At 38.3% G+C, this 27,565-nt stretch overlaps 1 protein-coding gene across 1 annotated transcript; it reads left to right on the forward strand.

Moving 5' to 3' along the window:
• LOC118826262 (tetratricopeptide repeat protein 39C-like) lies at positions 1–27,364 on the forward strand. The gene is given in 17 exon segments (XM_036597180.1): positions 1–561; positions 5,803–5,851; positions 10,532–10,660; positions 12,345–12,462; positions 14,758–15,137; positions 15,139–15,293; positions 16,194–16,362; positions 17,851–17,944; positions 18,341–18,448; positions 19,307–19,323; positions 19,325–19,417; positions 20,392–20,515; positions 21,025–21,122; positions 22,939–23,043; positions 23,986–24,003; positions 24,005–24,025; positions 24,809–27,364. Coding segments are annotated over 17 exon segments (1,875 nt in total). The 5' UTR covers positions 1–454; the 3' UTR covers positions 24,899–27,364.
• The last annotated feature ends 201 nt before the right edge of the window (positions 27,365–27,565 follow it).

Consider the following 27,565-nt stretch of genomic DNA (forward strand, 5'->3'; position numbering starts at 1 on the left):
AGGGCAGAAAAAAGACAGCTGTTTTTAGGGTAACCTAACTAACCAATCAGAGCGCGGGGGGGGCGGAGCCTGTCGGAATACGGGTGTGGAAAAAAAGAAGAACGCAACGGTCCTCGTCGCTTCATCCGGTTACGCCCACAAAAACGGTCACAACAACCAGCCGCCTTCAGACCGAGAGCTGGACACAAGGCTGCTGACCGTGAAAAGAGGGATATGGGAGCGTGAGCGGGTCCAGCGACCACTCGGGGGTCTGTGTTGAGCGCTTTGCCCCCGGCTGGCCCTTATGTGGAGTCTTTTCTTTCGTTTTCTGTGACACTAATAGCTAGTTAGCCTGCAGCTGCTGTGCTCCTGACTCTGTTTCCTGCTGATGGTGTGAGTTGCCGGGCTGTTTTCGGGCTCTGTTCGGTGTGGAGTTGGTCTGTTTTTCTCTCTGCCCTATCCTGCTGTCTGAGCCATGGCTGAGGCCGAGCAGGTCGACGACGCCGAACTGTCTCTCCAAGGAATAAACATGCTGCTCAACAACGGCTTCAAGGAGAGCGCCGAGCTTTTCCACAGATACAGGTGAGCAGGTGATGTCCAGAGCGGTGGGGTTGGCCTTTGGGTCTGAATGAGAGAACGCTCAGCTCAGTTCTGTAGTACAGGCCTGATTTCATTAGTGTTGTCTGGCCCGGGTATCTTTTCCTAGTTATTCAGCAGAGGCGGGTAGTTTTAAGTATAAGTCATGTGATCTAAATGGGGAAAAAAGACTCAAGTAGACCTAAAAGTAGCTCCCAAACCATCTTGAGTTGGAGAAAGCTCCTCCTAGAACTGCGGTGGAACTTTTTAATACATCCACTGTCCATCCTACTGTAGTAATTAGTAGATACTCAAGGGGTTCCTCTGCTTGCCCCATTGGCAGAACCCTTTAGGGAGCCTCCAGGAACCCTTTTTGAAAAGGGTGGTTCTTTGAGGAGCTCAGCTAACCTGTAGCTGGATGGATACTCAAGGGGTCCTCTGCTGACCCATAGGCAGAACCTTTTAGAGAAACTCCAGGAACCCTTTTTGAAAAGAGAGGTTCTCTGATAAGCTCAGCTAAGCTATAGCTGAATAGATATTCAAGGGGTTCCTCTGATTGCCCCATTGGCAGAACCCTTTAGGGAGCCTCCAGGAACCTTTTTGAAAAGGGCAGTTCTCTGGGAGCTTAGCCAACCTATAACTGAATTGGATACTCAGTGGGTTCCTCTGCTTGCCACATTGGCGGAACCCTTTTGAAAAGAGCGGTTCTCTGAGGAACTTGGCTGTCCTTCAGTTGAAGCATGGTGCTTGGTGGAACCCAGTGAGGTAGTTAAAGGTTCCTGCAAGGATATGTAGGCTTTCAAGGGTTCCTGCAGCAACCCTGTGGGAATGGGAAGGTTTTTTGTAGACACCCAAAAAGATGATGTTATTTGAGAACTCTGTTGGATATTCAGCGCAAGTTTATATAGTGGAGATTTGTTAAGCTCCTCTTTTGGGATCTTTTTGTCTAAAATAAAAGGACAAAGCTTAAAAGAGAGAAGTGAGTGCAGTCCAACTGCTGATCCATCAGAACAGAATGAAACTAAAAAAAAAGGAATTAGGGACTAAATGGGAATGGAACTGAGAAAAAAGTGGGTTTCTCATAAATAAACTCAAGGAGAAGTAAATGCAGGCCCATTAGCTTCTGAAAATGCTCATAAAAGTACAAATCCATCAAGATGTTGACTGCAACTGAGTAAATGTAGCTGATTACTACCAATCTTATGGTCAGTCATTAGAGCGTTGGACAGTTCTGTTAAAGAAATAACAGGTTGGTAGGCCACTGGTGCAAACTCTAATATATGCCTGTACAAGTTGCTCTTGAATTCAGTCAGAGCGGCAGGCTCATAGTCATCTCTAGAAAGTTAGAGTTCAGTCATTGTGAAATAAAAACAAGTCTGTCTTGCTTTCAGACACAGATGATTGCACATACAGCTTTACAGTCAGAGATGGGACCACAACAGTTGGTGATCGTGTAACCTCAGACATCCTGCATGTGGGAGTTTTCATAAATCTCAGTCCCCAAAATGCTTAAACTGCACAAATTAGAGAAATATTTGAAAAGGAAAATAGAGGTGTTGTTCGCTTTGGTCTGTCTGAGAGCAGATAGTTGCTTGATCATGGTGCAGCTATATTTAGTGGTGTTAAGTGTCAGTTCCCTCTGCTAGCAGCCCGTACTCCCAGCATGAAGTGTTCTGCTTAGCACAGTTAATGAGCTAAGTGACATTTAGATGCACAGTGCATGCTGGGACTCTCCAGCAGCTCTATAGATCTGAGGAGCATCATCTTCAAATGAGCTTTTCTAGGTGTAAACAGCAAAAGCATAGGATAAATCATGTTTGAGTGGGACTTTTGTACAAATGTCCACTTTTTTCCCCTTTGATTCACATCTGTGTAATAGTGGATGATATGGTAAAATTATAACGTCACAATAGAGCTGGGCAGTATGGCTGTATATAAAGTTATCGTGATAAAATCACAATACAACACAGTGTGCTTTTCTGAATGTACTGTGGATATTATAAAACCTGTAGAACATTGACCAACTGCATGTTTTGATATGAAGTGAGCAAATTTAGTCCAGTTTAACTGGATTTAGTGCAACACAGTTTGCCAAATATGGAATAAAAAGCATCAGTTTTTGACAGTATTTTTTAAAATGTAGCACTACTAGTTCTTTTTTTCTCTGTTCCAACTGATCAGACGAAAAAAAATAAATATCATGACACATTGTGTATCGTGAAAATTTGTTGAAGTATTGCGATATTAGATTTTTGCTATATGGCCCACCTCTACATCACAATATGCAGTTTTGTGAACAAATCAGAACAGACAAAATATACCTGTAATACCTGGATGTAAATAGGTTTTGAAAAGGATAACAGCTGATGTAAAAATGGAAAATAGGTTTTTACTTCTCTAATAAAGGTGGTATTAATCATAATATAGCATTGATGTGTAAAGCCCACTCCCTACAGCATATATCTGAAAAAACAAATATTCTTGAAAATGGTCTATAATGCATTTTGGAACAAAACCCTTCAGTTGTTGTTGTTTGCAGGTTCTCTATAATTGGTTGAAACTGATCTTTTCCATGATACTTTCTGTTGTTCAGTGTTCCAGAAGCCCAGATGGTACCCAGATATAGCCAGGATAGCGTATTGTGTTACAGTTTATCATGATAACAATAATATAGTCATATTGCCCAGCCTTACTTTGACTTACTGCTGCTGGTAAACACTGTGAATTACCAAGTTATGTAATGAAAGAGTGCATATCGCTGCTGTCGGAACAAAACCTTGTAGTGCTGACTTTACAGGAGAAGGAAAAAACCTACTTCACTTTTAATGTAAGTCAGTGAAACCAGACTTTTGTCCAAGTTATTTTGGGCCATTTCTTCTGGTCCAATCATCATGAAATTTACACACAATGTAAAGGGCAACAGGCTTTTTCAAATAATGTCAAAAACTGAAAAACGACAAAAATGGAGATACAAGGTTTTGTCCCGACAGCAGCGATATGAAAACTCCTGTAGTTGGATTTTAGATCAATAAGCTTTTTACAACTCACGTCGGTCAGTGTCTGTCTCCAATTCCTTAAGCTGAATGAACAGTGTACTCTGAAGAGCTTGAGTTTCTAGTGTTCTGACTGTTACTCACATTGCTCAGATTGTAATATTCCCACTGGGGCACGGCATGAGCACTGAAACTGAGCTGGGGTCAGTGACGGAGACGATACCCAAGATGCTGTGTTTACAAACATTGGAACAATTTGACCGCACTGTTGCGTCTATTTACACTTCTGCTCAAATGTTTGGAGTCACTTGTCTTTTTGGTTGTTGTATTAAATAACAGTGTCTGAAGTGTATATTGAAATATTATAATCTAGAAACGAAAGTATCTGAAGTATTTGAGACGGGTTATACAATAGTTCAAGTTTTTGGGTATCCATGAACAGATCTATATAATGGGTTATAAAATATTAGACATTCTGTACACTTAAAAAAGATGGTACTTCAAAGGTTGTTAAAGAAAGTGTTTCTATATAGAACCATGGACCTTTAAAGAACCGTTTGCACGATTAAAAGGTTCTTTGCATCATAAAAGGTTCTTCAGACTGATGGAGAATGTGCTGTAGATGGTTCCACATAGTTTAATAAAAAAAGGTTCAACTTTGAGAAAGAAATAAAAACATAATCACCCTTTAGATGGTCTAGATAACATGTATGTGAATGATACCTTCCACAGTAACACCTTTTCACCATCTCATAATAATTCTGACTAATTTACTTACATCCATCATTCACTGCAGGTTTGTCATGAGGAGTTTTTCCTTCACTTGACCCAGACAGTAGTGCTTAGAGATGGTTCTGATTGGCTTTATTACACAAACAATCAGTTCCTTCAATATAGTTAAAAGGGAATTCCAGCGACAAGTTCTGTATGATTTAGTGTTTGCGGTGTAAACAAAGTCATGGGTTGGTGTGACATTGCAGAGAAACTCATAAACTGAGAGTTCAATGCCAGTGATAGGAACCAGGGGTCGTGACATCTACAACACAAGTACAGCCATTTTGTTTACTATCAAACATGACCAGTGAACCTACACATGTCCTCTGAGTTATATATGCAATGTTGATGATGGTAAAATAGTGGTAAATCTAAAAAATGTGTTTTCTTTAGGGACTATTTTGCCTTACAACACCCTGCATGTACTTCTCCACCCTACATATGTTTAAAAAAATCAGTTTAGGCTCAAAGCTTTTCGTAAAACATCGTGAAACTATGTCTCAGGCAATAAGCAGTGAATTTGTCATCATTTTGCTTAGTAACTTTATGTGAGGTTGCTTTTTGAGAAGTCATTTGAGATGTCTGGTTCCTATCACAATGATAGTGAGCAATTCTGACTTGGTGAATTTCTCTAGAAATATGCTTTTCATATCAAACTGTTCTGAATTACTTTACTTTATTTTCGTCTTAACCATTTAATTATGCTGAAATTTTGAAAACCTGGTAGAGTTTCCCTTTACGGCTCTTAAAGTACATTTCAGGAAGGACTCACTTGCTCATTGCATTGTTTGAATGAGGTTCAGAGAAGCTCTAGTTCAGCCAGTTTATTTTAAGGAACAGGAATCACAGAGAAATAGAACTGTTTAGTGTTGAGGCAGTCATTTTTAAACTGTTTGTGTCATGAGTTAAAACCATATTTGAGTTCATTTGAAGTGGATACACTTCTGAAAGAGGCTCTAGAGCGGTGCGAGTTGCTTATGAGAACGGTTTCTCATCACACTTGTGGGCCTCCCACAGCAGTACTTCCTCAAAATGTGCTCTCGGCGAGACACTTTTAATTTGTTTTTGTCTGCTTACACAGCTGAAGTAAAATAAATATTAACATTTCAACGACATACAGTTTATTGAATTTACTTCTCATGAAGTGCATGGAGTGATCCACAGTCATAATACATGGTTCATCACATCAGAACACTGCTTAAGCAGCTTTGAGTTCACTTGCAGTTACCATTTTTAAGAGGAAGTGAAAGTATCAGTCTTTTATGTGGTTTTAGCCTTGGGGAAAAGATGGATTGTTAAAGTATATTGTTGTTGTTGATGTTAAGCTGGTTTGATCCATGTTAATGTACAGCAGATATTTAGACTGAATCATCATTTATTTATAGCATCCCCCTCGTTTATGAAACTAGAAGGTGGTTGCTGACTAATATTGGTGTGTATCAGTAACCTTTCTGCCTGGTGTTTGTTTTTTGTCTTCCAGGAATTACAGCCCTCTGATGAGTTTTGGTGCTAGCTTTGTCAGTTTTCTGGTAAGTAGTTTCTTATTGAGAAAACGAATGAGTATAATTAGTATAAAGGAACTGTTTAAGAAAGATCAGGAGGAAAAATCTAACAGTCAAGAACTGCTCTATAAGTCCTGATGAGACCTACAAAATACAGAAAAGTGTGTGGCAGTGCAGTTTGACATGTTAATGATAGCATATTGTCATATTGCCCACCCTTGCTTTGGAAAAGAGTTGTGCTTTTGTATGCATTCAACTGCTGAACAGTGCACTCGACCTACTACAGAATGCCCCGTCAGTTGTGAATGTGCTGAAAACTAGGATTGAAGACAGATAGTAAACCCTGTATAGTTTCCCTAATACTTTAGAGCTTTGGTAACCAAACCTCCTCATTTATAGTTCCCAACTGCATCTAACATGCATTACAACCCTTACATAACACTAATGCATCTGATTCGACCATTCAAAGACTTCTGAAGAAGCTTGTTAGTCCAGATAATGGTTGGACCTAGACTCTACATGAAGGTAGATCTCCAGGATGAGGGTTGTTGATCACCATCTTAACCATTTGCAGTTGTACTGTAACATTGACGCACCTGACCTTGTTGACATAATAAAAAAACTTGTAAATGACTATTCATTATGCACCGTTCCAGTATCCTGGATCAGTATCGCCAAGTGTGCTGCCCTGATTAAACAGTTCTGATGTTGGCCATAATAAGACCAATCAGTATTTACTACTGTTTCTTATAAAATTGTAACAGTAGCCAGTTGCCTATATTGTCATGTGCTTTTTTTGTCTTATTTGTTCTTTAGAGGTACTGTGTTAGTTGCATTACATACAGTACTGTGCAAAAGTTCAAGACCACCTTCATTTATTAGTTTTTAGATTAGATACAAGATAATCCACATCCATAAGGAAAAGGAAAGTTAAAGTATGTAAACAGAATTTCTCAAAGCTGGAGTTTAAAAACGATTTAAAGATACAGGGAAAATGGGACTCCTAACAACCAATCAAGACCTGGTAGACACCAAACCTGTCCCGTCACCACAGGTGTTTCTGTCCATTCTTCCACTGTGAGAAGACAACTCAATGCTATGAGTCTGAAAGGATGTGTCTCTGTCAAGAAGCTCTTACTGAGAAAAGGAAACAGACAAAAAAGAAGAAGATTTGCAAATCAAGCAAAGCTGCTGGTGCTCTTAGATCAATAGACTGACCACCCCAGAGTCCAGACCTCAACATGACTGAATTTGTTTGGAATTACTCGGATTGTGGAAAGCAGAAAGTACAACCAACTTCAAAGACTGAACTTTGGAGGTGTGGAAAAATATCCCTGCAGATTTCTTTAAAAACTGAAAGCAAGTTTCCTGAAAAGAATGGATGCTATTATAAAGGTCTAAAAAGAGTGGACACACTAAATGCTAAAACATGTTTTTTATACTTAGTTGCTGAGGCTTTTTTATGTAATTTTCTGTTATATTTTCTGTCTTTTTTCCTGACATTGTAAACCTAATACCCAGTGGATGTTTTGACTGGAAATTAAATGAGGGGTGGTGTCTTATTTTTGCACAGTACTGTGTAAGAATAATTCCAAGCAGTTCCACACAGTGAGCTATACAGATTTTATTTTGAAGAAGAAAAAGTAGTGCTGGTATCACATCTGTACTCGGTGCCATGAGCTGGAATCTGTATCGGGAGAGAAAAAGTGGAATTGGTGCATCACAGAAGAATAATGCATATAAAGAATAGTGCAGTAATGTGCTGAACAGCCTTGTTGAAGAATTTGAACCGAACCATTTTATGTACAGGATATTACCGAAAGGAACCAGACACCCTCTTTTTTTGGTAGCGCTACCCTTCTTCCTAATTGCTGCTTTTAAAAAAAACTTGCTTAAATGAGTTGGACGGATATTACATCATCCAAACTCTTGAAGCAGTGTTGAAATGTTTTCACAAAAATACCACGACTGCTTCTTGTGCAGTGAGAGATTTTCCCCTGCACATGATGCATTTGTCAGCATCATCTTTTTTTTTTCCACTCTGCATTTTTTTTGTTCTGTTCCAGGCAGCACAGCTGAGTCAGATAATCAGTGCTCACAGAACTTAATGTGGATCAAATGTGCTGGAGAGCTTGAATAGTAATGTAATGTAATTCATAACGGGCTTGGAGTTGGAGGCTTTGTCTCTGAGAAATATTCCAATCCAAATGTGGCAAAATGTGAGCTGAATATAGGAGCGGGCATTATGACAGTATATTGTGAATACTGTGGTCATTTATTCTTAGCAAAGTGTATTGTTACACATCACGGCTGTCCACAGTATTTAATAACTGAGCAACTGCCTGTATCACAGAACAAACAGATCTAGACAAGCTAAAGAGTAGCAGATCATTATAACATGATCGTATTTTTAGCAGTCATTTAATTTATTTTTTATTTAAAATAGTTCATTTGCAAAAACAGTTGTATGCGTAGTCTGGTCAAATGACATGTTTTGTAGAATTTTAGTGAATGTAAGTGAATGTAAGTGAACACGCGTCCTCTACAGAGAACACGCTTCGGCACATAAAGCATAAAATGTGGCCTGTGCAAAAGTTATGGCCAATTTTGTGTTGTATGTTTTATCTATTTCCAGTATGTTACTATACACACTGTATGAATTATTTTCAAGTTATAGGAGGGTGTAATAGAAGTTTGGACCTGCTGCTGGCCTCTGGCCTTTTAGCCAGGGTCATTTAACATCTGTTAACTTTGAAAAAAGGTATTAAGTCTTGCACTGGATTCAGGAGTTCAGGACCAGGTTTAGACCTTTTTGAGGAAACCGACTTTAATAAATAAATTCTATTTAAATAAATAGAAACAATAATTTTGTCCATTTGTCATGAAATGTTTATAAAATGTGCAGCTGATCTAAGATGAATACTTCTCTAAGGTCATTAAAGAAGAATGACTCGGTGATTCTGTTATCGATACATTTCTTTATATAGTGATATGAGACTATAATAACGTGAGGTGGTGATCATGTTAATTTGGTGTTGAGTGCTGTTTGTTTTAGATTTATAGGTGCTGTAGAGGAGAAAACTGTATTTACATTGGCAGCGTTGAATAAACAGAGTTCGGTACATAGAACTGACATACCGAGAACCTCAAACACTGTGGTTTCCTCCTTTAAATGCAAATCCTGCTTTTGTAAAAGAGGACGGTAGAATAATAATAATTCTATCCAAAAATCTAAACAAATTCCATAAACTCTTATATAATAGTCTTGACTCATTCATATTTGTGCCCCAAAATTTACATACACTAGCCTGGCAGGTATTGTGAAGAATGAAACTAGGACAACAGAGCAACAGCAATGAAATGGCAGACTGTGCATAGAAATGTACCAATCCAGGCTGTGAAGGCAATGTCGGCACTTTTCATACTCTTCCCAAGAAACCGACCTGTCAGTAGGAATGGCTGATGTTCATCTTTGAACAAGGCTGAATTTGGCTTACTATTCGCTGACTGCTTAATCGATTGTTCCTTTCCTCCTTAAATGCTACAGCTTGTACAAGCACCAGAATGTTCACTCCATGTTTCTCAAACCCTGGACAATATCGAGCAGCTTCGCTCAGCGTTTGACCCTGAAGGGAGGGGCAGTTCTAACTTTATTAGTATCACAACCCCAACAGCAACCTGTAGGTAGCCATGCTGTGTGATTTGTGCACTATTTGACGGTTGAAGCCAGATCATCTTAATTTGAAAGTTTCATATTGAGCTAACAACTTTGATTTACTTTGTGTTGTCATCAAGATCAAAAGCACGTAGCTAGTATAGCTTAACGTTAGCTATTAGCAAGCTTCAAATAACTAGCATAGCTAACTAAGTAGTATGACAACCTCATTTATTTACACAGAGGTTCGTTTTTTTCCTGCGTATGTCTATTTTGACATGTTGCTTCTGTGTGAGCCATCGCAGCACCTTGCTGTAAACCAGCCAATCAGAGCAGAGCTCATCAAATTATTCATGAGTCAACAAAAAAAGGAAGCAGTTGTTTCATTCTAGGGCTGCAAATGGGCTTGTTAAACCGCGTCTAGGCATTTTTCGCCCTGACCAAAATCACGTACCTTCTATGTATCAGAAATTAATTTAAAATACTAAATAAATGCCCTTTAACCTTTTCACCTCCTTGAGACCACTGGCGGTTCCAAAACGCACTTTGTCATATTCTTCATAACTTTCATATTTCATAAGCTACATTCAGAAGGTGGGTGTCATATGAGAGCTGTAACTGTCTTCTTTCCAGTCAAATAGATGGGTAATGTCATTTTAAACCCTTATAATAAAAGAAGCTGAACTCACAGTTTTTTTTTTCTACTGAAAGTCGACCCATTTTTCCACAAATCTGGGCTATAAACTATGAACAGATGGTGTCTCTTCAGTGATCTGCTCTGTAAAAATTATTTTTATTTTTTGGGTTTCAGCAGTAAATTGTAAGCATATAGCAATATGTGTATGATCATAAAACACATTTTCTGTTAATTTGAAGGGGAGCTTTTACTAAAAAATAAAAATAAATAAACTAAAAATTTACATTTTATTTTATGCAGTTACTGAAAAATTTGCCTTACTATTTGGGCATGTAAATTCAGATGGAAAAAACAAAATATACCCTGGGGAATAAGTGACACTTTGTGTGTATGTGTTTTTTTACCCAACACGCAGAATGCCATGATGACGTTTGAAGAGGAGAAGATGCAGGTGGCATATGAGGACCTCCAGGCCACTGTGAGGCTGTGCGAGTGTGACAGCACTGGTGTCATCGAGACCATCAAAAACAAGATCAGGAAGAGTGTGAGCCTTCCAGGACTTTTTATTTTTATTCCTGTTTACTGTATGTTTCAGTCCAGCTGTCCAGATAAGCTCAGAGTTACACAGTACAAGTCTTCCATGATTAATCGCTTTCCGAATAGAAGCAAGTCATGATTAATTTGGCAGATCAGGAACCCGAAAATATTGAGTTATCCAGCTTATTTGTTCGCTTGGCTGTAGTGAACAGCCAAATAAGGATATTTTGTGTGTTTAATATTTTGTGCTCTAAAAATTGTAACAGATAATTCACTTTTTTGGGTAAGCAAATAAAACCTGAATATTTGCAGTAACCCTTTCTTAGCTTCCAGCTGAGAGCATACATGGAGCAGAGCCAACATAAAGTTCATGCATTTGTAAAGTGATGTAATTCATGTTTATTCAGTAGTTATTTATACCAGAGTATCCAACTGAAACAACTAAAATCCACATTAAATAAAAGAAACAACCCATTTACAAAAACATTCATAAGCACCGCCAAAAATGGAGTTTTCTTTTGCACAGCAGCAATAAAAAGTTTGTTTACAGTTACAGTTTCTCATCCACTCTGGACTGTGCAGTATTAAAGCATATATTAACCTTGTTTAATGGCACTAAGTTTTAGAGTTTAGACTTCACAAGTCTTGGTGTAGGTTTGTAATGGCTGAATAATCCCCCTGTAGTCTAGAGGGGATTTATAAAATGGAGTGCTTTGCTTTGTTACTAAGTGCTTGAGTTAATTAAAAGAAAATGCCATGCTGGAATAAACTGATATTTTACACATCTGTAATACACAAACAGTGTTTATTATCAGTAGAGTTTTATGGAATTGCTGATTGTACCTGACAGAGAACAGTGTCCACCTTCAACTGTTAATCCCGCTGTGCTAAAGTTCCTCTTGCTACTGCTGCTACTGCAGAAATGCTTAACACATGGCTGCAACAGATGTACTGTTAAACTTCATTCCTGGTTTCATTCAGGAGCACGTTCACTCACTCCTCAAAGTCGGAGGCTATTCCAAATGCAGGTAGTCATATCCAAAAGTTTCAATGCCCCTGGTCAGATGATATGTTTTGTTGATTTTCTAAGTAAAAATAAGTTACACATCTCTACAGAGAACACTCTTCTGCAAACTTTAATGAAAAATTACTGTTTTTGCTGAAATTTTAATATTTTAAAATTTTAAAATTTTAATAATAACTTATTTTCACTTAGAAAATGAGCAAAAAATGTAATTTGATGATGGCTGCCAAATTTTTGAAACAATTGTAACATTTTACGAGAGAGGGGGAGTAGACATTTTCATTCAAACAAAAAAAAATCATTAATTACCCTACAAACCTGAGCTTGAATCAAGCCTGACATTGTACATGAGAAATTGACCCGAAACCCAGTATTTTGCTGACCCCATCATACTTTGATACCAGACCTTTGATCTGGTTCTAAAATGTGATTGGCTCTAAAATGTGAAGTCACTGGAGGTCTTGTGTTACAGTGATCTTACCACAGTTAAGGGGGTTTGACTGCTTTAAAATGCCTGGATGTCTCATTTAGCTAGAGAACTTAAGCCATGAGTCAAGACTGTCCAGTGAAATCCCCCTTACCTCATCTCCTGTTTGCTGGAGTTGTGGTTTAGGTGTTTTTTGTGAAACCTCCTACAGCCCTCACAGTTCTGTGTGTTTATATCTAGCAGGTAGATGGTCACAGATCAGAGGTGGCCATGATGGAGCGGCTGCAGAGGCTGATCATAGTGGCAGACTGCCAAGTCTACCTGGCTGTGCTTTCCTTCGTCAGACAGGAGCTCTCAGGTTGGTTGTTGTTCATGACAGGAATTGCAGCAGGAAGCGGCTGAATCTGACAAGCAACGTCTCGCACGCAGTGACCCTTAAGCACACATTCCAGTTTATGTTTTCAGTCCAGTTTTTCAACATACCGTCTCAACCCATATGTCTGGTTCAATAGTCTTATGCTGTATTAGACCATTTCCTACACTAAAATCATTACTGAAAGTGTGTTTTTTAAATGCCACATTTTTTAATGTGAATCAACAATGGATTTCATCTACTGCAGTTGCCAATCGAGTTGGATGATATAAATGTCAGAATAGTCACTTTACTGCCAACGGGTTTTAAGACATACAAAAGTAATCACATTTGTCTCATAACCTTTGGTTTCTTTTACCATGTTTTCTTTTTCTAAATATGTATCTATGTCCATATCAGTCTAAATCTGCTGTCTGACTTTCTGTAAGAACATTCTGTAACAGGCAAGGCGGCATTTTTTTTTTTCTAAACCTTGGTCATGCTTGTTAAACAGATAAAACCTTGTGGCAGTCTTTCACTAAACGTGAAGAAGCCTAGATGGGAAAAAAGACATCTAGGTTAATATTAGTCTATAATAATAATATTAACAATGATAATAATAATAATAATAGGCTACAGTGACAGCAGGCTAGACTTCAGCCTATCGACGATAGTATCATCAGTCACCATTAGTTTCCATCTGTTGGGATTGTCAATCAAGTTGGACGATTTAAATGTCCAAAAACATTTACCAAGATGCAAAAAAGTAATTAGATCGTTTTGTAGCACTACAAAGTAGATGATTTCTACCCATTATCATGCTGGTTAAACTGATAAAGCTGTGCAGCAGCCTTACACACACACAATGCCTACCATCACGAAAAAGGAACGGATCCCTTATATCGCCGGTGTCGGAAGAAAACCTCATATCTCCAAAATAGTAACTTTACAGGAGAAGGAAAGAACCTACTTTACTTTTAATGTACGTCAATGGAACCAGACTTTTCATCATGAAATTTACACATAATGTAAGGAACAACAGGCATTTTCAAATTATATCAAACACTGAAAAACGACAAAAAAGGAGATACAAGGTTTTCTTTCAACAAAAGCGATATATATTTTTACTTTGTAATCACACCAGTTATTAAAACAAGAAAGACAACACAGCTACAGTTACAGCTACAGTAGGCTGCTACACATGGTTAAGCTTTAGCTGTTTTATTATGGAAATATGAACATCAAACACTTGTTAGTTGAACTTGTCAGACCTGTTCATATACAACACAACATAAAATAGTGACTAACATGATCTCCCCGCACCCAGGCAGGAACGCCACCCTTGTTCTGATAACGCTATCACCATGTCATCTGCATACGCGACACGTTTTGGGTCTGAAGTTTGCTTCGTTAGTCTTGAACTGGAGTTATGAGGCTAATGTAGCTAACAAGTAATGGGAGCTTATAACTCACAAATTAACATTGTGAACTATGCATAATTCGTCACACTCTTGCCTCAAACTGTGTTTTCTGTAATCTCAAGTAGATTGCTTATGTGGCTTCTGACACTGTATGAGACTGTTATCCATAAAAAAGGACTGAAGTACTTTATGTAACAAAAAATGGTGGGGGCAGCCATCTTGAAGCCTGAATTTTGTTAGTACTTTTGTCCATTTTTATATACAGCAGCATGCAGAACAGTGCTTGACACAAGTATATGGTGGTTTAGACATACAGTTTACACCAGTCTTTAACTATTAGACGTATTCATTTGTATTTGAGGAGACCGGTTTGAAAAGAGTCTTTAATTCAGAATAGTTCACTAACCAACAATATCCACTCTCCAGTGGTCCTGTGCTAAGAAAGTGACCACTGTTTGAATAAAACAGACATAAAAACATGGCGAATTTGAGAATTTGTATTATTTTTCTGTGTTAAAAAGGTATTGAAATGCATTGAATTTGGTTGTAAAAAAACTGTGCAGCAGGTTTATTATGCAATACTAATTGATGGCTACAAGCTTTCGATTACTTGTTAGCTGCATTAGCCTTGTAGCTCCAGTGCAAAACTAAAGAAGCAGACTAAAGACAAACATGACATTACTAACTAAGTACATTTGTGTTAAGGGGGTAGAACTATGTAAATTATATTTCTGGCTGAACAGTCAGATTAAGATTGTCATCTAGCTTTCAAATTCATATGGCAGAAAAACAAACAAAATGATTCTTTATAGTATCTAGTTGTTATTTTTTCATATCCCTTTACACTAGTTAAATACCATTTGTCATTCTGTTTGTGCAGCATATATTAAGGCTGGTTGGATTCTCCGCAAAGCCTGGAAGACATACAATAAATGCTACAATGACATCAGTCAGCTACAGGAAGCCTGCCAGAGGAGGTCTTCTGCACCTCAAGGGGCGCTGTCCTCTGATCGGGCCAAACCCAGTCAGAGTCCTCAGTCATTACTGCCTGAAGCCCAGGAAGAACGCTGTAGTGATCAGCCCAAAGACAACCAGAAATCTGCTCTACCTCCTGTACCAAAGGCTGCACAATCTAATGAACATCCTGACCACCAGGAGGCGAACACCTCCAGGAAACCCAAACCCAGCCAGAAGGCTCCCCTGCGGTACGAGGCCGGCTTGACGGCAGAGTCTCTGAGCCGACTGAAGGGTTCAGTCAGCTTTCGGATACGGCCTCTTCCACCTCTGCATCTCCATGGTGCCTCCTCACCTGCTCAAGATCATTAACCTGCTGGGCTTCCCTGGCGACCGGCAGCAGGGGCTAACGTCCCTCACGTATGCGAGCGAAAGTAAGGACATGAAGGCCCCTCTTGCTACGTGAGTAGGTGTAAAGATGAAGCTTCCCAAAGAACCACTTGCAAGTGGTTTTTGTAAAGGCTTTTAATGCAGGATGATTTAGGTGGGCAGAATTGGCTCAGTAAATAAGCTTAAATCACACATGTATGATGTAGACCTATAATATGTATGTACCAAAGGAGTTGAAAGAAATTCATTGGTTAAAAATGGGGAATTTTTAAAAGCGATTTTTCTACCTTTTTGCAGCACTCAGTCATCAAGGTGTAAAAGTACAGTGAAACACCCACATACATGCACACTAGTGAACACACACACTAGGGGGCAGTGAGCACACTTGCCCGGAGCAACGGGCAGCCCTATCCACAGCGGCCGGGGAGCAACTGGGGGTTAGGTCCCCAAGGACACTTCAGTCACGTACTGTCGGTCGAGGGGATCGAACCGGCGACCTTCCGGCTGCAAGGCTGGTTCCCTAACCTCCAGCCCATTCTCAGTGACTGAATTTTGCAGAAATGTTGGAAAATCTTGGCAATTCCCCTTTAAACAAATTCTGTTTTGTGACTTGATTGCTCTTAGCTTCTATTCATTTTATCTACATTAGCATGTTTGATGGAGATTTAGTTTTAAGATCTCTGTTAACAGTAGAACAAGCATTATACCCACATGTAGCCAAAATGTGGACATAAACTGGACGCACTGAATGCAAAATATCCGTTATCTAGCTGCATTTTTTTGGTTGTTTTCAAGTTTAGAGGCAGACAGAAACATTTTTTGAATTTAGGATAAAATCCAAACATATAACTTGGTAGAAGAACATGGAAAATTTGACACTTCATCATTGTATGTGACTTGAGTTTGTTCTGTTTAGTCTTGTCATGTGTTGAAAGAGGAGGAGTTTCGAGTTGCTTTGCATCTGTGTTTCAGACTTGCCCTCTTGTGGTACCACACGGTAGTTCAGCCCTTCTTTGCTCTGGATGGCTCAGAGACGGAGGCGGGGCTTCTGGCTGCCAAAGCCATTCTTCAGAAGAAAGAAGCGGAATACCCAGACTCCTCCCTCTTCATGTTCTTCAAAGGCAGAGTGCTGCGGCTGGAGGTGAGGACAATTTCACTTCTAGTGGGCTGATAAAGGCAAGTTGCTCTAGATTCATGCATTTATGCGCACTGTTCTGTGTCACACTGATTGCAGACCTTTGTGGCTCAGATGAACATCTATAAAGACCACTGAAAATCTGATTCCAGGTCATTTTGTGAATACAGCCTGTTGTGTGTCCACTTCTGTAAAAGTTTTGAATGTTGGCCAACTTGGCGAGCAGTTGGACGTAACTAGCATTGTTGCGTATAATCAGTTATTTGAATGATTTGTGCCTGAAGTCAGACTTAGAACCCGCTATTATCGGAGCATTTGCGTAAAGCATCAAGGAGATTCAGATACTTACTGCTTCCTTGTAAAGCGATGCCAACTTGTTATCTAATCAAAAACAGTTCCTCAAAGAGGAACAACAAAAAGGCTAAAATGAAGACTGGGGGAAAAAAGAGCAGACTGAAGCAGACTTGGGAAACAGAGCAATCATGCAAGCTTTGTTAGAGAGGAGGATGGTGATTTAATGTGGAAAAAAGCTTAAAAAGCTAAGTACAACATTTATTAGGTTAGAGCAGTGTGGGAGAATACAAGAGAGAGAGAGAATCTAATTCTGGTGCTTAGCCATACTTAGTCAAGCATAAGTGAACCTTTATAAACATCTAAAAATACATCCATAGTTTTTCCCTTTTATCCTCTGGGAAGGAGCTTTAAAGTATGTGAGGGGAAAGTTTGATTATGTGATTAATTGGAAAGGAAATGTTTCATTTTCACAGTGGGAAAAAAGTTTCTTTGCAAGAACACGTTTGACTGTTAGTGGACATCGCAGGAACCACTAGGACTGTGTGGCCAAATTACAAAAAAGTAGCTTTTTAAAGCTTTTTCACCAAATTAGACCTACAGATTGTTCTTTTTTTTTCTTTTTTTTTACAGTCGGCATGAATTGGAAATTGTAGCTCATGTTCCTTCAGTGACATATTTTTGACTAAAACACAGTATCAGGGAGGATCTTTGAGCTAGCTGAGCGTTTTCTCTCATTGATAGATGGGGATGGAACTTAAAATTAATGTTTAATATTACAAAGTCACCACACTTCATGCAAAGACTACAGAAAAACTAGACTATTGTGTTTCAAATGATTTGACATGCTTAATTGTGTGTAATATGACCAGAGATTTGAAGTAACAAGGTTAAAGGAACAATTTGGGTTACACATTGATCTATATGAAATATCTTTTTTTGAATGTGAACAATAATTTCCTAATGGTATAAAAATGCTTTGAAAAAATTAATAAGACCTTCTTAAGTCCTTCAGTCAGGATGCAGAGTGACCTGATAACTCTCTATACTGATGTGGCATACCTGTTTTCTTTTTGTTAGTCTTCTGCTCTGTGCCTTGGTGCCCATGTCATCATGTTAGCCTTGTGGTCACTGCTGAGTCTTTGTTATCTGATCAGTTTTCTCTGTATTTTCTTGTCATGTGTACCTGTCTGATGACTTCAGTGCCAAATCAGCAGTGCCTTAACGTCCTTCAACAGTGCTTTGGAACTGGCTACGGGCCAGAGGGAGATCCAGCATATTTGTCTCTATGAGATTGGTAGGTTGCCCTTTACCATTGCTGTTTGTAGACCCTGTGATTTTACAGCTGTGAAGTGGATTGGAAAAAAGGTTACTTCTCTCAGATTCACTGGACAGTAATCTAAACACAGGGACTGATAGTAATTCATGTAGCAGTTCTAGTGAGCGTTTGTGTGTTTGAATGTAATGGATATATACACGTAGGATATGTAATACCCTAATTACACTAATATTTACTTGTTTATATATATATATATATATATATATATATATATATATATATATATATATATATATTGATTGTGTATTTTAAGAGATTGATTAGTTTATTGGATGAACCTATGAAGGTTTGTTTGTGAAATGTAAGAAAGAGCCTCTTTTTGGTGGAGATTTTGATGGTGCTGATGTTCGGAAGGTTGGTGCAGTATGATCGAGTTGAGCTTCACGGATGCATTCAGAGCGTTTGATCGTCTGAGGACGGAGTCCCGTTGGTCCCAGTGCTACTACGCCTACCTCACTGGAGGTAAAAAGAAGACTTTGTCTAAAATTGATCACTATTTATTTATTCTTCAGTGTTAGTATTACTATGTAGAAGTGGAACTGTTTACTGAATAGTGGTAAAAACTAGAGTTTCACAATATCACTTTTTCTTTCACTGCAAAAAATGGTATCTTGTCAAGTGAAATTATCTTAAATATAGTCAATAAATCTAATATTTCTCTTGTTGAGATTGTTGTAAGCTCAATTTAAGATTGTTCACCTTATTTCTAGACATTTTTATGTTCTAAGTAATTTTATTAAGTTAAATTATCTCACTGTGTTGACAGATAATTTTGCTTGTTTTAAGAAATGTGCTTAAACCAGCAAAATTATCTGCCAGTATAATTTTGCTTAATAAAATGACTTAAAAAGGGGGAAAGTTTCTAGAAATAAGCTCGATAATCTCGAGTGCACAACCATCTCAAAAGGGGAAATATTAAATGTATTGACTAGATTTAAGATCATTTCACTTGACAAAATGCCATTTTTTGTAGTGTTTACAATACAGATCTTACAGCCTGGTGTTCACAGGCATTGAAACCTTGGGTGTCTCCTGATACCAATACAGTTAACTTTAAATTGAAGCGCTTAAGCTGAGCATCTAAAAGTGAGCTATCACACTCAAACTACTCAAACATTGTACTGCTCCACAGGACCTCCCTATTTCTTTTAAATGTTATACAGTTTTTGTTTTTGGGCTTCATTCTCAGCTTTACTTTCTTATTACAATGAAGTCTGCTGACTTGTAAATCTTTTTACCTCAGCTACACACAGCGCACTACTAGGATTGGCACTAATTTCCTGAACTAACTGACCATATTTCCCTATGTTTGTGGTTCAGTGTGTCAGGGAGCAGCAGGGTGATCTGGATGGAGCCTGCTCTGTGCTTAAAGATGCTGCTCGCTTATTCAGGAGGAAACACAACCAGATTGAACAGTTTTCCATGAGGAAGGTAAGACCTGATAACAACTGAGAAACATTCGCAACAACACAGTGTGTACATGAATTAAGGGGATACTTCACAAAGGACAGTTTAAGTAACCAGTTATCACATCTATCTGTAAATTTGAAAATCCATCTTGAGTCAGCTGAGACAAATTTAAAATGGCATGTGCAGCACTGTTAAACTGTGCTTTTAAACCTCCAAACTGGAATACATGTAATGCTTGTAACTGAGAATCCAAAACAGGTGAACTGTACTCTGGAACATTTACAGAAGAAAAAAGACAATCAGATTTACATTCTTGCAAATGTGATTTTTTTTTTTTTTGATGGGAAAATGCAACTTTGTTTGTCTCCTGTTTAGTTTTTGCAAACTTTCACAGCTAAAATAAACCCACTCCACCAATCACTGTTGTCTCTGTGGTTGGCATAGTAATAGTCAAGCTGACCAGATGGTTGTGTCTCAGCAACTTGGAATAAACATTAACAGGTTTAGCTTGTCACGCATGGTGTACATTCTCAAAACAAAATGCTCAAGACTACTACTTGCTGCTTTCACTTTACCAAACGGACAGTAGCCTACCCAGTGCTATTTGTGAGAAGCAAAGAATTTTTCACTTGAAAATATTCTTCCATTTGTTTTTTTTTGTTGTTTTTTTTTTCTTCACAGCACAAACACAATGGCAAAATTGCATTTTGTGTGGTGCACATAGTTTCAGCAGACATGACTACAATATATAATTTTATTATCTGATAACAGCATGTTTTTCCTGTTTGCCTTGTTTAAAGATATCTTTCAACTTTGTTTTAATTTGTCTTTACTTGGTTATAAGACAAGTAATCCAAAAGGCATCAGGTTATGTTACTTTAATATAGTAATCCTTTGGATTAGGTTACAGATTACATATTTCAGCAAGTAATCAATAATCTGTACTGGAATACATTTTTAAATTATCCCTATTAACCCTGTGAATGTGTTGACAGGCAGAGGATTTAAGAAAACTCCCGCCTACAAGAGAGCGGTGCACTATGGCAGCCATTGAGGTGCTCTACCTTTGGAAAGCTCTGCCCAACAGCTCTACCTCCAAACTGCAGCTCATGATTCAAGGTAAAATATCATAATCATGATTTTTTTTTTTAAATCTTGGGTCCTAAACATGCTGCTAGAAATCTGGCCTGCATTATTTAGTTCCAGCCCTAATTTAACACGTGGCTGTAATATCCAGATGCTTCTGAAGATCTTGATTAGCTGGTTTTTAGGAGGGGATCCATGATTTGAATGGGCTTAGGGATAGTTAAAATGCTCAGAATGCACACACAATTGAATTGTGAATAATCTGACGTGATTTAAACAGCCGTAAACCACTTTTTACACTCCAGCTGCTGAGAATATTAACCAGGTTGGTAATTGTTGTGGTGCTCTTGTGCTGCATTGGAGTTATAGCCTCCGCTGAGAACAGTAGATAGAAGAGGAAACTCTGTGGTTCTTTAAATGCTGCTTTGTTGATGGCTTAACTGAAGTTGAAAATGTATGCAGGAACTGTGTGAAGAAATGGTTAAATGGGTTTTGTGAGAAACAGACAAACTCTATTTCATCAATGTTTTTCTGTGTGTCAGTTTTACAGCAGATGGAGGACTCTTCGTGTTCTGGTCTAAAACACCTCCTGCTGGGAGCCGTGCACAAGTGCCTGGGCAACAGCGCAAACGCAGTGCAGGTAAACAGCATTGAACTGCAGTACAACATTCATGCACAGTTATGTGGAATAATAAACATGACATTACTACAAACCCAATTCCAAAAAAGTTGAGATGGGAAATGCAAATTAAAACAGAAAGCAATGATTTGCAAATCCTTGTTGACATGTATTCACTTGACAACAGTAAAAAAATACAAAAAGTAATGTTTCAACTAATTATGCTTTATTGATTATATATCGCTGCTGTCGGAAGAAAACCTTGTATGTCCATTTTTTCTCGTTGTCCAGTTTTAGACATAATTTGAAAATGCCTGTTGTCCTTTACATTGTGTGTGAATTTCATGATGAATGGACCAAAACTTTGTTTACTGACAGGGGTACTCCCTAGCCCATGTGGTTATATTCATTACAGAAGCATGTCTGTTTTTAATGCAGTGCCTTCTGAGGGATCAAAGGTTGGCCTCACCCTTTACACACAGAGATTTCTCTGGATTCTCTAAAACCTTTAATAAAGTTAGGGACTGTAGGTGGTAAAATCCCTAAATTCCCTGCAATCGCACGTTGATGAATGTTATTGGGGCGGTTTCACACTTGTCCCGAGTACTTGAGTCCGTACCCAGGACCGATTCTGAGCTTGTTTGGGGGAGGGGCTCATTATTGCTGGGTTGCTTTCACACACGAGAATTCCATCCGAGCTGTAGATCGATTACGCAGTTCCATATGTCACTTTTCTGCATGCAGCTTTGCGCAACAGTAGGCACTAGCTTCATTTGTTGGCTGCTTTTTATTATTTTCTTTGGATAAGAGCAGAGCTTTTTTCCTCCGCTGTCCACAAAGATCTTTTCCATGCCCTCATGAAGCTTAAAAAGGGAAGTATTGCACTAAGTTGAAGCAGTCACATTACAAAATGAACCAACCATGTAACCCCACTTACAGCGCCGGGAGTGGATAGCTTCCACGCGCACAGAGAACCCCACCGATTTCAGAAGGACCGAAAAATCGGCTCTCTGGACCTCTCGGGCTCGAAAAACTGTGTTCACACTTGACCAAACGTATCAAACACGCAGAGGAAGCAGACCTGGGTCCGGGAAGACAAAGCTCTAGTGTGAAAATGCCCGTTAAACTATTGGACTATTCCCTTAAGCAGTTTTCTTTGCAAAAAAGTGGTGACCTAGCCTTTCATGAATGCTTCTTTTATTCCCAAACGTGGTAGCATCACATGTTTACCTGTGGAAAGTTCCAAAAAGTTGTTTTTGTTCATTATACAAGCTTTCCAGTCTTAGATTACTCCATCCCAACTTTTTTGGAATGTGTTGCAGGCATCAAATCTGGAGTTATATATAGAAAAATCAATAAAATTGATAAGATAAAATATTAAATATCTCTATTTTTGTGCAGTTTTCAAATAAACACCTATAAAAGATATAATAAGTATCCAAAACACTGCTTTCTGTCTTTATTTGCTGGAGCGAATATGTGAGGGGGAGAAAAACAATGAATGTGATCAAATCTTGAAACAAATCTATCCTGAAATAACACTTCATATTTGCATTATGTGATGATGTGATGTTAGCTGTGTATTTCTTTTCATGGATTAGTAGAGTGTTTCAGTAGTTTTAGTATGATGGTCTGCTTCTAGACGGATAAGTGAAGTGCCTCAGTTTAAAATAGAGTGTTAGATTTTACACTTTTCCAAATTGCAGTTAAAAGCGCTTATTGAACTGTCTGTCTATATCAGTGCAGCTATCTAATGGTAAAGTGGCCTTCCGCCAAGTTGTATTAGATGAGCATGCATACATACAGTGACTAATATATTTGCGTTTGAACTCTGCAGTGCTTTCAGGTGGCTTTGAGAGATGAGCAGGGACATCTGTGTAACTCCTACGTGCAGCCCTACTCTCTATATGAGCTGGGATGCATATTTCTGGAAAGCCCAGAGGTAAGTTTGTGTGCGTGCGACTGTGTTTGTTTTGACGGGGTACAAATAAGCTAATGCATTGTTTTAGTTTTAGTTTTATTAATGCTGTTGCTATCATAAGGCTATTATTAACAATTATTGGCTTTGTCTTTTTTGTTTTTATTAACTATTCTTTAACCACATCTTCAAAATCATTTATCCTTTGGTGAAAGTTTCGCAAGGGAAGGCGTTCCATGTGTGGAGGGCTGCAGCATGTTCATAAAGCACAGTTAAAATATAAAAACAGACAGAAATGGACTACACGTTAAAAGAAAATGCTCTCAAAGATTGTGATTGTGATTCCTTTAGTGCATTTTAAACCTGCAGACAGTGTGTTTTCTAACGTTTAAATCATCCAAGGTGATTGGCAGTCACGACTGATGGACTTTATCAGCGATTCGTGCTACTATAATTAATTGGCTCAAGCCCAACTACATCAAATTCTGAACCTGTCCTTGCCACTGAGCATGCAGCTGTGATGGCAAAACAACTAAACAAAAACTGTATTTGGTCAGAAACAAACAGAATACAATTCAGCAAAAAAGAGGCTGTGAAATGCTTCATATACCAACTGGAACAAAAACACATTCAGGTTAAACTGACACATTGAAAAAGCTGAGCTGAACTTGATATTGCATCAGTTTATGGCTCCATCTGTTTTAGCAGAAGGAATAATTCATATTAAAACATCCTTTGATACAATGCTGGGCTTCTTTGCTTTATGTTTTTCTTTATTTTACAGTGCTGTTGTATGAAAGCAATAGACAACTTAAGGGCTTGTGTTAATGCAGATAACATCACACCTTTGATGATCTACTGTACTCACCCTCAGCTTTCCCTCGTGTTTCATTGCGTACAGATTCTTTAGCCACTTAGTAGTAATTTAGCCACTGAGCAGTCCTGTTTTTTTCTTCTTATTTTTAGTCTACAGCCAAAGGAAAGAGCTCTTCTACTTCAAGCCAAGGTACAGTGTCAGGTTGTTTGTTGTGTCTCCTTTGTTTAATATGAGTGAATTTTCCCTTATACACCCATATACAAACTTCTGAAATCTTGGGGTCACTTCGCCTGCTTCTGACAATACTGACTATTGTTTGATTTTCAGCATTATTAAAGTAATGCTAAAAATCTGCTGTGTGCTAATCCTGTGTATGTATTCAGCTTTAGCAATCTAGGCTAAGCTAGTTCATCAATGTGTTTTTCTCAGAATGAGGAGCAGGTTTGTCTAAACAATGATTTGACAGTTTTCTTGTCCAATTGTTAAAAGCACATACTGAAACTCTTTTGACTCAAAGATGGTTTAATCATCTAAAAGGTTTGAGTGATGATGAGTGCTAACATTGCTATAAGAGGATAAAATTGGGAAGGGGGGCATTAGTATTATTTCTAAGTTATCAGATTTTTTTTTCTTCAACTCTGTTTGCAAACAAAAACAGCTTTATATTTAAAGTAATGTTCATTGATCTTATTTTTCTGTGATATTTTCTCATATAAAGTGGGAAGTATATTGTCAATATTGGAAAAAAGTCTTAACTTTAATATACTTTAATAACTTTAATTTTGGACCATTTCTATTGGCGCATTTGACATGTTTGCCCCCTGACTGTTGGTGTTTTCCAATATTATTAAGATTTCAGTATGACAGTGATGGGGAGGTCAGGTGTGACTCTGTGTTTAAACACACAGATGTCGTTTGTGTTGTGTTACTTTACAAAGTGAGACAACATCTGTGTGCTGTCTTGTTCTGCAGGAGGACTTTTCTGCGTATGACTTCGAGAACAGGCTACACGTGCGAATCCACACAGCGTTGGCTTCGCTGAAAGAGGCAGCAACCCGATAGCTAGACTTTTCAAGACTTCACTCCCCTTCCAGAAGCAAGAGCAATATGATCTTGTGTAATAAATGATTGACAGTTTGAGCGACTCTCGCCTTGAACAAGGGGAAAAAAAACGAACGTCAAACATCCGTAAATGACTGAAGACCCGTGGGACAGCGCTGGTTGCACCCGAGCGCACTCCACTGGAAGAATTAATGTTGAACATCACGACACAACAGTGTCCGAAAAATGACACAAACGTCCCCTTTAAACAGCGACGGAGGCGATGGATGGAATGGCCACAATAGAATGAAAAGAGGAGCCAGTAAAAAGCCTAATGTAATGAGATTCATCCAGTCAAGACAGTTCATCACCAAATGCCCTTTAACCCTTAGAAGTTGCAGTTATCGCTGGCGATAACAAGAGCGTGTTAAAATTTGATATGAATTATTTCATAGCTCTTTGAGACAAGAGAAGACATTTGTCAAAAGTGCAGATTCTAAATTTTCAATCCAGAGTACTTTTGTGTTTATAAGATTTCATTGTAGTATTTTGTAATCTTGTCAAATTCGTATTTTGCCTTTTGGTGTTGTGATTTTTCTGACATTGAAACAACCAGGAAAAAGTCAGAAGTGCAAACTGGAATCTGTCAATATGGAATGTAAATTGAATGTAAATGTAATTTATTATATTGCTAACTACATAATTAACTATGTAAATACACTTCAGTAGTAAAGGAAAACAACTTTAACTTGACTTCTAAGGGTTAAAGCTGTCTGACTTTTCTGGACCCACGCACAACCCTTCAGTCCCTCCTCTTGGAAGATACAATAAGACCCTGTTAGTTCTAATCTATGGAACTTATTAAGTTCTCTCTTCCATTGTGAACTTTCTGTCTAATTGAGTCATAATTCACTTGTTATAGAGGTATTTTTTCACTCCAGACATCTGTCTTGAATGTGGTCAGGTTTAATAGCAGCTCTGACTTTTTTTCTAGTCTTTGCATAAATACCAGAGAGTAAGTATCTCTCCCCTAATGGAGTCTCTGTTACACTGGCGACTGTTTTGCACAGAAAACGGAAAGTACGGAATTATTCTGCAAGAATGAATATGGTTTACAGTTGTTTGGACTGCATTGTGTTAAAGTCTTAAAGCACAGTTAGACACTTACAGCGTAGTCCGTGATCAAGTTGAAAGCAATTCAGTAATAATGTTGCACAAATTAACTATTTTACTTAGATTGATACAATAACAGCATTTTTAAACAATTACATTTACTTATATTTCTGCAGAATATGAGAAGCACACTGAAGGTGCATCCAAGCTGTTCTCAATTCTCCTAGTTGGAGAATTGAACTGCCTGCTGCTGTTTCTGGTTACGACTATCTAACTGGCTTAGATGTCTGAAAAATGTCATGCGATTGTTGACATTACTGTCCAACAGAAATATGTTACTCACTTACTGCACTGGTGTCCTCTAAGGACAGCAGGCTGAAAGCATTCCGCATGTTCACCCTCAGCACCACGTCTTTTAAGTTGAAGGACAGAGTCCTTTTTTTCTCATTGATAGCTAAAGACATACACTGAAAAAACGAAACATTTTGAAAAAACTCAATGTTCATTTGTTTAATCTGCTTATTTGTTCATCCAATGTTAGGCTGGCAATAAAATAGGAATTGCAAAGCAGAGCCTATATTATAGCATTTGCTAGACATTGCCTTTCAGTCTAATCATCTTAGAGAGGTAAGCTAACATAGCATTAGGAGTCTAACTCACAGATGCTTATTGGAACAGCATGGTGTGCTTAACTGGGAAAGGAGTGAAACCCCAGTCTGCTGGGTGGAGAGCAGAGGTATTACCTGCTGTGTTATACAAACTGCAATCAATATTTGGAATAGTGTAGTGGATAACACTGCTGTCCTCCACCCAGCAGACTGAGGTTTGATTCTTTGCCTGGGACAGAACCAAGAGTCCCTGAATAAGACTCCTAATGCACGTCGGCTACCTCAGTAAAGTGGTTAGACTGTAAGTCTGATGACGGATGATGGTGTCGTCCGACAGATGTAAATATAATGTAGGTTGTTTCCCCTTTTTAAAAATGTTCTGTTTTATTGGCAGCGTAATGCTGGATGAACAAATTTAAGTTAGTTAAACAAAATAACCTTAGTAAGAGGCACCACACACTCGGCTGCTGAGAAAATCTTCACTCTAGGCCGTGGTTGAAATGTCTTGAAATCCATTGCCAAAATATTGAATTACAGTGTTAGAACTTCAAAGAGCACAGTGTATTACAGATAATCAGATAAGATCATTAACATGGAGGGTGTGGCTTTAAGACACTAGCTACAGCACTGTTAGTGGACGTAGTTTGCTTAAAGATGTTTTTGATTTCTAATGAACCAGGCTCAACAGTAGGTGTGTTGAATGTAATTTATATTGTAGATGCAACTCTTGACCTCAACTTTTGAGAAATAAACAGTTGAAACAGTGTGTGGCCTCTATTCTTGACCCATCAGTAAAGATCTTTTAGAATTGAGAACTCATTATGAACCTGTCAACTATTTTGTTATTGAAAGTACAAGGAATGAGTTGAGTACTGATTTTGCACTAAATATGATGCCATAAATTATGCTGTAAATAAATGAATAGATATATTGTGGGTAGATAACGCTGGTAGTGCTGCGTTGTTAC

Source organism: Colossoma macropomum, unplaced genomic scaffold (assembly GCF_904425465.1).
Source record: "Colossoma macropomum unplaced genomic scaffold, Colossoma_macropomum, whole genome shotgun sequence".
Lineage (NCBI taxonomy): Eukaryota > Metazoa > Chordata > Actinopteri > Characiformes > Serrasalmidae > Colossoma > Colossoma macropomum.